Source organism: Carettochelys insculpta, chromosome 8 (genome assembly GCF_033958435.1).
Source record: "Carettochelys insculpta isolate YL-2023 chromosome 8, ASM3395843v1, whole genome shotgun sequence".
NCBI classification, from domain to species: Eukaryota; Metazoa; Chordata; order Testudines; family Carettochelyidae; genus Carettochelys; species Carettochelys insculpta.
Window position 1 is genome coordinate 9,455,485 of NC_134144.1, and position 11,062 is coordinate 9,466,546.

At 47.3% G+C, this 11,062-nt stretch overlaps 1 protein-coding gene across 4 annotated transcripts in view; it reads right to left on the bottom strand.

Annotated features, from left to right (window-relative positions):
• The window catches only part of PIKFYVE (phosphoinositide kinase, FYVE-type zinc finger containing), a 94,456-nt gene extending 84,565 nt beyond the window's left edge, over positions 1-9,891 (bottom strand). For all 4 annotated transcript variants that reach the window (XM_075001337.1, XM_075001335.1, XM_075001334.1 and 1 more), the window contains exons 1-3: positions 9,841-9,891; positions 4,731-4,912; positions 2,866-3,036 (exon numbers count right to left, since the gene is read on the bottom strand). In XM_075001337.1, coding sequence (XP_074857438.1) covers positions 2,866-3,036; positions 4,731-4,902 — 343 coding nt within the window. In that variant the 5' untranslated portion in view covers positions 4,903-4,912; positions 9,841-9,891. The remainder of the gene's footprint in view (positions 1-2,865; positions 3,037-4,730; positions 4,913-9,840) is intronic.
• Between the last annotated feature and the right edge of the window lie 1,171 nt (positions 9,892-11,062).

Here is an 11,062-nt window from a genome sequence, read left to right on the forward strand (position 1 = left end):
TAATTCCCACTTCCTTTACATAATTCTCTCTTGCTACTGACTTTGCAGAACTGTGTGCACAGATGCAGCCTCATCACTGTTTTTGGTCAGTTCCTCCCACGTGACCGCTCCTTTCCTTTACCCTCTGTTTATGTCCTTGTTATCTCTTGTTACCTCCTTTCCTCTGCTACAGCCATCCGACCACTAACAGAATTAAGCATGTCAGTAACAAGTTAGGAAGTACTCTTAAATTTTGCTACTTCAACTGGACAGCATAGGAAGATCTACTCAAGCTGCACACGAGACTCATGACATTAGCTCTGGGTCAGGCTGCCTGAATGCATTTTGGGGCATGAACTTGGAACAGATTTATAGACCGACTCCAGCAGACGCAGCTGGAATCCATTGATTCTATAGGAAAGCTACTAAAGCCCCATCCCTTCCTCCATCCCACACCTTGTGTGATCATTTCCATTTGTGCAATGGTCACGTGGCGATCAGGACAACAGAATCAGGCCCAGAATCTGAAAGCAGATTCTTTGTGCTACACCCAACAAACGCATCTTCATAAAGGTCTCTAAACAAAAGCCTGGCACCCGACTGTCGCCTCAATTCCATGTATGCAATAGCCGTTAAGCAAACGCGTACTAGCATATTTGTGCAAATGTCACTTCTATATTACTATACAACTAGCAGTAGAAAGCTGTGCAGGTTCCAAGTGCAAATGCTGCTCTCAGGGTTCCATTTTCTTGCTAAAAAGTTTTTCAGAACTATTTGTGTGATGCCTACAAAGCAGGGGAGCCAAAGGCCATGCCAGGCGCCTGGGCAAGGTGGTCAGGCAGGCAGGAAAAAAAGGAAGTGACTCCATACTCCAGGGGTGGGACCAAAACCATGCCAGGCCCTAGGGCAAGGTGGAGGTGTGGGGAGAGGCAGAAGGGAGCAACTCCACACTCCAGGAAGGGGGTTGACCAAAGGCAGCTGGCCCTCAGCTTTGCCCAGATCATGGTGCACCCCTTCTCCCCCTGCAGCACACTGCACTTTGCCCCCCACCTCCCCTGGGAGCCCTAAGAGCTGCATGGGGCACCACAGCAGTGCTCTGGCAGTAAAGGACTCCAGGTCCTGCCACTGCCAAAGCACCAGGCCCCTTTAAATCACTATGCCCCAGGGCAACTGCCTCCATGCCCTCGCCCCAGGTAGGCAGCCTGTCTACAAGAGACGTTTCTGCTCCTTCTCTGGATTTAGAACAGCAGTTAGGTAACAAATACTATCCTCAGATTTATGTGACTATCCATTGCACCAAGTGTGGCCAGTGGGTAGAAGAGGGGTTGAAACAGGGACTCTCAGGTTCTACTTCTACCACTACCATCAGCTCAGTAAGGGCAATGGAAGGTTACTTAGCCGCTCTGCGCCATGGTTTACCTCTTTCTCTAGGTTAGGTTTGAATTGTTTGCAAAGGAAATACTCAATCTACTTCATACCAATGCCTGAAGTAACATTATAAATGTAATTATAACACCTAAAGATGATGGGCTGGATTCACAGAAGTATTTATGGGGCTCTATATGCTAACAGGTGTTTTGCTGGAATTAAAGATGACTAAGCAAGTTAGGCACCCAGTTCCTGTTGACATTAGTGGAAATTCAGCACCTGTCAGCATCTTTCATATGCTGACCTCTTTGTACATCTGCCCCCAAGCGCTGTATTTACCTTTGTAAACAAAAGAAAGGGGAGTCTACCCAGCACTTGAGGAACCGCTGCTAAGTTCCAGAGACAGCCACGCACCTTAACTACGTTACCAGTTGAGCCTCCCAACCTCAGGCACCATAGGGACCTGACCAGTACCAAACCAGAAAACTGGCTGAACCACAGAGGTCAATTACCAACACTTCCACTGCTAACCAGGCTCTTAGACAGCTGGGGTAAGTTACAGCTTAAAACACTGAGAGCCAGCCCTAGGGGCTTGAAACAAACTCTGCAGGATCTCAGGAAACTTAGCCATACCCACAATAGGTGGTCATCCAGTCAACTAAAAAAAGTCGGAGAGCAACCATAACTGCAAACAAACAACAACACTGAAGATACAAAGGGAAACACAAGTGGTTATGTGTATTTTCCACAAGTGTTTAAGAACCATACACTACACAAACGTAACAGAGCACTGTAGAACAGGCAAAAAGTTTTCCTGGCTTCCATTCTGTTTGCCAAACTTAACCACACAAGTACAGGTCACATCTCTCTCGTCCGGCACCTGAATGGTCCTGGGCAAGGGATTTTGCCAGACTGAGGTGATCAGTACCCTCAGGGCTTCCCATCCCCCAACTCCCTTTGCAGACTTCCCACTGGCTCCCCAGTTCCTGGCAGTTCCCATCCAGCAGCTCCCCAGCTGGCTCCCTGTATTCCCTCCACCAGCAGTTCCCCGGCCACTCCTGGCCTCACACCCAGCAGCTCCATGGCCTGCAGCTTCCCAACCCCACAGCTCCCTGGATGGTTTCCTGCAAGCTCCCCAGCCCCACTGCTCCCTGGCCAGTTCACCAGCACTCACTGCTGGTGCTCCAGCCACCAGGGCCCACTGACATCTGCTCCCCAGCATCCCTCTTTCCTCCTCCTGCAGGGGAAAGCCAGGGGCTCTGACCCCAGCCCCACACTACAGGGGGGGGTCTACCCTCCCCCAACTGCTGCAGCAAGACTGGCAGGAGCTCCATCTCTGATCCAGGCCGGGCTGCCAGCCACTATTATGCTCTGTTCTTGCTTGGCGGAAGGGGGTAGAAGTCACTGAAATTCTTTCCCTTGATTTTCTCACCTAAAAAGGGCGTGTTGAATCCTGGGAGGTACAACTACACCTTTCCAAAATTTAGGAAAAAAAAAATAAGATTAGGCACACATTACCTAACGTCGTAGAAGCTCTGCGTTGTAGCTCCCCAGTAAGCTGTTTTTTGTATGGCACAGGGGACCTCAAAGACTGGGCCCTTGAGGTATGCTGAGGGCTGGACCAAGTCCCAGTTAGTGCCTGCGGCTCGCTCTGGCCAATCTCTGCAGGAGATGAAAGCCTACCATCATCTATGTTTAAAAACAGCAAGAAAACAATTGTTCAAAAAGGAAGTCGAAATCTAATAGCACAAGGAAGTTTAAAGCTAGAGAAACTTTACAGATATAGTTTACTTTAATTATGTGTAATAGGATAGTGCCTGCAAGACAACCCAGATCACAGCTCCTGAACTAAGAGTCACAGAGAGGTAGCCATGCTAGCCTGTATCTTCACAAAACAAAGAAAGCAGTCCTGTAGCACGTGAAAGATTTTCCAGATCCGAAGAAGTGAGTATGTCCCATAAAAGCTCATCACCCAATAAATTTTGTTAGTCTTTAAAGTGCCTCAGAACTGCTTTTCTGAACAGTGAGAGGCTCTTTGTGGCAGGAACCAAACCAGGTTCTACCCTCTCATTTCATTTGTATTCTCTTCAGAGAGAAAAATGTAAAGACAAATTATAACAAGTATTACTCTTCCACATAATAATCAAGGATGAATTGTTTTTGCTACCCGTCCATCTTTTGGAAGATGCGTCTCTTGGATCAATTTGAAAGCTAGGTATTTTGGGGGGGTTTTTTTTTTTTTTTTTGCTTTAATACAAACACAGTTTATTATTAACAAGTCACTGTCTAATAGAAGCTCAAATATAGCTTACCTGATCTTGCTGGTTTGAGTAACTTTTCACATGTCTTATTTAAAGGGCAGGAACTGTGCTGAAATATTTTGAGAGACCCTGGCCATACTTCTCGGCTAAAGCTCAAACTACCTTCTCCATTTTTAGTGCTAAAGTTTACACTGGCCTGTAAAATTTGACCCAAAGTTTTGTACAAGCTTGCCTTTACCAATACCTGTGCCTCCCCCACCCTTAGATTTAACATACACCCATTGCATCAAGTTAGGCCTTTCTTTACTAAGCTGAACAGGCTGTTATTACACACTTGTTCCCCACTTCAGTATTTATAGGTTGTATTCAAGGCAATCCTTACTCTTCAACCTAGTTATCTTGCCAAAGAGAACTCCCTGACATGTTTTCTAATCCTTTAAATACTTTTGCGGCTTTGTACAGGCTGCAATTTACCCACATCCTTATTGAACTGTACATACCACAACTTGAACATTTAGCACTGGTGTGATTGCTCCTGGAATACAGAGGTAAAACAATGTGTCTAATCTTACTCAGTTTTTTTTTTTTTTTTTTGCATCACAGGACCACATCAGCCATTAGAAACACACCTCAGGAAGCAGTTCCCCTGCATCCATTATTGAAACTTAACAATTCAGAGATCACAGATGTGTCAGACCCACAGGGGATGGGGAGCAGACACAAGATGCCCAGCTCACTTGTGAGGGTATGCAGTAGTACACTGCTTCCATCCCTGGGAATTTCTGATAGGAACATGATCTTTACATTCCCCATCCACTGCTGGCTGCTGCAATTCTCAATCTAGGTAGATCAGCTGTTGCAAGCAACTCACACGTTTTCCAGTCCTGGAAGATTTAATCCTATGATTAGCACAATGGTAGAACTTTAGAGAGTGAATCCAGCACATATACTCCACCACAAAAAGTGCAACCCTCATGGGCACCTTCCGAGTGATTCCTTTGGGTTCAGACAGACAGCGAACCACACTTGCATTTTGGGTCACAGTTTGCACTAGCAGTTATGCACATGTATGGAAGGAGGACATTCAGGCACAATAGCTATATCTTCAGAGAAAGTGTTTACCTTTGCCAAAACGAAAGAGATTTACAAAGGAGCTGTAGGCAGATTTAAAAGGAGGCTCATCTTGATCAGGAGTCAGTGGTTTGAAATGAGTGAGATGGGAGGGACTGCTAGGAGAGCGGGGCAGATCACTGACAGAGTCCAGTGTTGGAGAGTGTTTGTCATCTGTGGCCATCTCATGTGTCCTGGAAAAAAATTTCAGTGCATTATATACACATGCTATAGAACTTGAATGTGACAAAAGGGAACACCGAGTCAGCTGGAAAACCTTTGAAACCAGGTACCAAAAGTGGTCTCTGCATGGTTTTGCTAGCACACCTTGGTGGCTGGTTCACAGAGAACATTTTTTATTTGTCCAGAGGAAGTTACTGATCATTACAGCATCTGTAACAGACTGACTTCATATTCTTAGGAGGAATAATTAGAAGTAACAACTGAATTGCAGAATGATACGTCAGGCACCAAGAAGGAAATAAAAAACAAAAAACAAACAGGATCAAAAATTGCTCGATGGGCAGCTTACAACTCTTAAGTAGTATTTCTCAGTTATAGTACTACTGGTTTTAGAGAGTGTGTGTTTGATGAAGAATCTTCCTAAAAGATTTAGAGCCACCAAATTTGGTCTACAGCTTCCTCTTACCATAGCTTAAAGATAGATAAGGGTTTGGTTGTGCCAAGAAAACAGGATGTGCCTGGAATGGAATTGCTTCTCTTAAAAGCAAACAGAAAAGAGAAGTCGCCAAATCAAGTATGGGCCTCAAAACTGACATGACTGGGCAAATGTAGAAAGGGATTCAACCAGAGGGAAAAGAAAGCTAATTTGCTGCTCTGGTAAAAAGGAGCTAGCCAGCTGGGGCACTCAGCTGCAGGAAGCAGCAGCAGCAGTGTGCTCTGGCTGGCCTCTGCTACAGGCTGCTGTACTAAGCTGCTGGGCAAGTGAAAGGAGCTGGCTAGGGGAGCATCCTCCTCCACCATCCAGGACTGCCACTAACCTGAGCCTTGCACCCCAGGTGGCACCTTTAGGGGGTGGGGGTAGGGCTGTAGCTCCCACCCCAAATTCAGAAAAGGAGGTTGCTTGCTGTTCCCTTTCATCCCTGTCAGGGAGTAAGGGGAAAGTTCAGAGTTTGCTGCACACCTCTTCTCTGGCTGGAGAGGTTAGTGCACAGCTTGTCTGCTCCTTTTCTCCTCCCTGATAGGGACAGAAAGTGAACAGTAAGCAGCTGTAGCCCCCATCCTTCCTGCACATCAGCTGCACACACACGCACCCCTCCTCACCCCATAACCCTGACAACTACATCCCTCCACATACCCAGCCCCTTGCCCTGAGCTCCTCCTTACCACTAACACTGAACCCCTTTTCAAAAAGGACGCCGCCAACTTCAAAATCCCCTTATTCCTGACAGAGAGCATAGATAGGGGATTTCGAAGTTGGCGGGGTCCTTTTGATAAGGACCTGTCTGGATGAGCCGCATGGGAGCAAAAAGCAGCAATTTTGAAGTGCTGCGGCCAGCAGCATGCTAATGAGACACTGAATATGCATTTCAGCACCTCATTAGTATTCTCCTAAATGACCATTAGCATGGCTATTTTGATCATTTCTCTTAGTATAGACACGACCAAAATGTTACTGGAAACCAAACAGTTATAGCTCTTTTTTGTTAAAGCATAGCAAATAATAGGGATTAAAAAACCCTCAATGGAATTCTTGTTTTAAAAAAAACATTTACTAAAAAAAAAGATCAACTGAAAAATGTTAACTATTTTAGACATTTGAAATAAATAAAAAAATAACTATTTTTGAAAAATACAAGCATTTGAATAAAGTGTGTATTTTCCTTTTGTTTATCCCTGCCCCACTTAATTGAGGTAAGGACCCAAGTCATCTGCCACTGCCAAATAAACACAGAACTGAGAAAATCAAGTTACTATTCAATGATTAAGACGATGATGATGGGGAGGGAAAAGAGGAAGGGTAAAGACTAATATTCACAGGAGCGTAACTAATTTATTAGTTCATGAGATCACATGCAACTCCTTCTGAAAATACGGAAGTCCTGAAAGAACTGAAAACCAAAAAGCAGCCTACATATGTCAGCAAGGAAATCAAGCAAGTTCCTGGTTTGCTTTTCTTTCTAGTTTGGCAAGATTAGCCCTTATTACCGGGGTGGAGGGGAACACTGGGGTTCTCCCAAGCTTAGTTTCACACTTCGGTTCCATTGTTAGTCTACAATTGTTTGTTTTCTTTTTTGAAGCCAGAGAGTCATTTCCATGTCTCACAGGGAAACCGCAAATTTCCTCAGTCCAAGCCTGTAATGCTCTCCCCCTCCCTGCATTGTTCTAGGAGTTTTGCACTGCAGAAGCCACATAGAACCCTGCAATACAGATTCTACAGTGCAGGCACAGAGGCTCACATCCTCAAAGCTACTTAGGCTCCTTTAGTCTTCCATTATAGTCAACTGGAGTTAGGTGCCTAAATACCTGTGAGGGATTCAGGCCAGCCTTCACATATTTAAGCAGCATGCTTACAACATCTGGTTTTCTTGACACATTTTTAAGAATATCGCTATTTCAGCTCTTTCTTGCTGGTGCCACAGCAAACAGCGAGCAAAATTTTCTCCATTAGCAATCACTTATCTACACTCTCCATATGGTGGTTTCTGTGAGAGCATATCCGGAATTTTAGCCAGCTCAATGACCGAGAACTCTGTTAGTCTATAAAGGTGCCACAGGACTTCTTGTTTTTGCCAACTCTATAGTGGATTAACCCTTCCTTCATTCCAAAACAGTCTTTTCTTCCTTCACACTGCAATACAAAGCCAAGATACAGCGTAGTAGAATCGTATGAGGGAACAGAACTATCCAAACAAGGCCAGTTGGAGATCTAAAAGAAAGTCAGCCCTGTCTTGTCACCTGCACGTTAACAACCAAGGTTAGTGGACTGAAGTTATCTGAAAGAAGAAGAAATATTTTACTCCATAAGAACAACGGCTGGATGCTGTACCTAATTAAAGGGTCTGAAAAAGAAAGGAAATGTTTGCCATTAAGTTTACATAATACTAAGGCTAGATCTATTACTCAAAGGGAAAGTCAAATTAAGATATGCAACTCAAGTCAACATACTTTAATTAGACCTTCTATGCCATCTCCACTGCTTCCATCCACTTCCCTTACTCCTTGTGAGGAGCAGGTGTACAGGTGGTGACAGCGGACACCCTGGGAGTTTGATTTAGCACATCCTTATTACAGGTGCTAAATCAAACTCAAAAGATCAAGCAGCAGCAACCTTCTCCAGCCCTCAAGCTCTATTTATTTCAGAAGTTACTGGTAAGCAAATGTATTCACTCTTCCTGAGCAATGCTCTCTCTCTCTTCTAGTTCAAGGATTCCATCACACTGTCTTCTTTGCCCCTCCTCCCCCAGGAAGGAGATGGAAATAGCTGCTCATTTGTACTTGGTGCAGAAACTCAAGAGTCAAAGGGCACATGATACCAATCAACAGACTAGAAACAAAAATGGACTATGCCTTTCTCTGAAACCAGGAAGATAAACTAGCGACTTTAGTTACGGTCAAGTTTTAGCCATATTCCCCATCCATAACAAATGCAGCCTTAGAGACGTGCAGTAACCAACTTACCCATACCTGCATGCATTTTTAATGATACGCGGACATTAAATACTCTGACAGTCAACAAGGCAAATCAGACAGGAAACCCATGACAGCTCTCGTCTCCTTCACAGTTCTCAAATCATATATCAGAGCTGTTATAACAGGCCAATAAATGCTTCCGTATTATTCTGGTATTACTTAATACCATCCACTTCAGGTATTCCAAGTTTAAAGCCAAAGCCATCTTTATTTTATTAATTAGTCTTAAAACTAGGGTTATCACATTTGAACTTCAAACAGACACCCCTGCAAGAGGAGTCCACCTGTATCAGTATCTGCCAACTCACACTGCATTAATGTACCAGATACAGTATGACACATTAATACTATGTGAGTTGGTAGAACAGCAAAAGCAAGAGCGAGTTTGAAAGCGATGGATAAGATCTGGAAAAGTGAAGCAATTAGCTTAGGAACCAAGCTGAGCATCTTGAAAACATGCACATTCAGCAGCATGTTGTACAGCTGGGAAACATGGGTGATAACGAAAACTTCAAACGAAGGCTCTTGGCAATTGAGAGGGACTGTTATAGAAGAGATCCTGAGAATAGGATGGATGCAGTAGATCACCCACAAGGAATTATACAGGAAGATACAGCCACAAGAGAACCTACTGCAGAATGGAAGTTACAGCTATTCAGGCATATCTGCAGAATGAACAACAAACGGAAAAAAACCAAGACACTGGTATATGGCATAACGGACGGTTCGAATAGGAGAGGCAGACCCCACAGCGAACGGGTAGGCGATGCAGTAGATTGGTGCGGAGCTCGTCTGCAGAAACTAAGCCACTCCGCACTGGGCAGGGAAAGATAGAAGGAAACAGTGAGAGAGGCATCAGCATCGGACCCCAGAGAGGGCCGAGCCCAGGGTTGCTGATGAGCGGGTAGATACTGACACGCTCCCCCTTTTTTACGGGCTCAGACAGGGTAACCGCATCCGACTCCCCCAAGGCTGGTCGCAGCAGCTCCCCGCGGCGCAGCCGGGGGTCTCAGTCTCTCGTCCCGCCGCCCTCCCCCGCGGTCCGGGGAAGGTAAACGCGTCCCCAACCCGCCGGGGGGTTACCGCGCCAGCGGCCACCGCCGTCCTCCACCGCGGGGCTCCGCCCGCCGCTTGCCCCGAGCGGGAGAGCCGTTGTGTGTGTGTGTGTGTGTGTGTGTGTCCCCGTCCGTCCGTCCGGTCACGCCTCTTACCGGCGCCCCGGGGATGGACGGGCGGGGGGCGCAACAGAGCGCGGCTGCCTTCAGCCCACGCCGACTGCGCGCGCGCGCAGAGGCCCCTGCGGACCGGTACGGGAGCGGGTGGAAAATCCGCGGGCTCCAAACTCCCAAGGCAGCCTGGGCCCCGCGTTGCCGCAAGAGGAGGAGGAGGAAGGTCCCAGCTCCACAAACACCCCAACGCCCACCTGCTCCTCGGCACTAAAGCCCGCCGCGCGCGCCCGCCCGCGCACCTGCCCCGCCGCCACCTCAGGCTGCTGCCGCCGCTCTTCTGGGGCCGGCCGCGCGCCTCTTTACTGTCAACCGGCCCTCCACTTCCGGTCTCTGCCCCCGCCCCCCCTCCCTCCAGGAGCCGGCCCCCTCCCGAGCCCAAAGCAATCGAAGGCGGGAGCGCGAAGCCCGGAGCAATCGAGCGGCAGAGCAATCCATTCACCCGGCACGCTCACGAGCGTCCCCGGCCCCGGGCAATCCGCGGAGGCCCCGCGCCCTTGGGTTGCTGCAGCTCATTGGCACCAGGCGGGAGCGAAGCGGAGCGGCGGTGGAGAGAGGGCTGCTCCCATGGAGCAATGAACCTCACAGGAGTGCATGGTTTTGGGGGGAGGCTATTGTGGGGTCTTTGCGGCATCCTGCATTGGAGCCAGTGCCGGTTAAATGAATGGGGGGCTGAGGTTTATGAGGTTGCTCAGGTTGTTCATGCCACAGCTTCAGCCCCCCCCCGGCGAAAACTCACATCTCCTGCTGTTATTATAGAGCAGGGATGCTCAAAGAGCGGGGCAGGCCCCGTTGGAGGCACCTCAGATTTCGTGGTGGGGGGACGACTGCTGGGTCTCAGGCTCAGCCATCTCATTAAAAATGTTGACCCGTGTTCCTGTTTTTATGTCTGCATGTTCACATTTACACACCACTTAATATTGTTTTACATTCTGCAGACTTATGTTCTTACTCGTGCCAAAAGGTTTTTTTTTTCATAGGAATATAATTTCCATCAATTTGCATTACATTAGCTAGGATGGGGCAGGCCCCTACTAACTGCAGGGATGAAAAGTGGAGCCCGATATAAAAAGTTTGCTCATCCCTCACACAGAGCACTCCAGAAGAGTGAAGTTCTTAATAACAGGTTTTGTCCCAGAGCTTTAGAGAGGCTTTTCTATAACCTGGGCATAGGCCAGGAGTGCCTTGAGGTTGAGTACCAAGACCTTGAACTGGATTCTCGATAGTCTATGCTGGGAAACCAGCGCAGAGAGGACAGGGCAGGTGTGCTCACGGTAGCCTCTATGGCAGAGGAGACTTCCTACAGCCTTGTTTCCCATATGCTGGGTTTCAAGCTGAGGCAGGCTGCATGGCTGCAAGCCAAGTGAGAAATGATGAAAGCACGAATGAGTAAGTCAACCAGAGATGACAGAAAGCGACATGCATGGATGCTGCCATGTGAACGGTCAACATCAAGTTGGAATC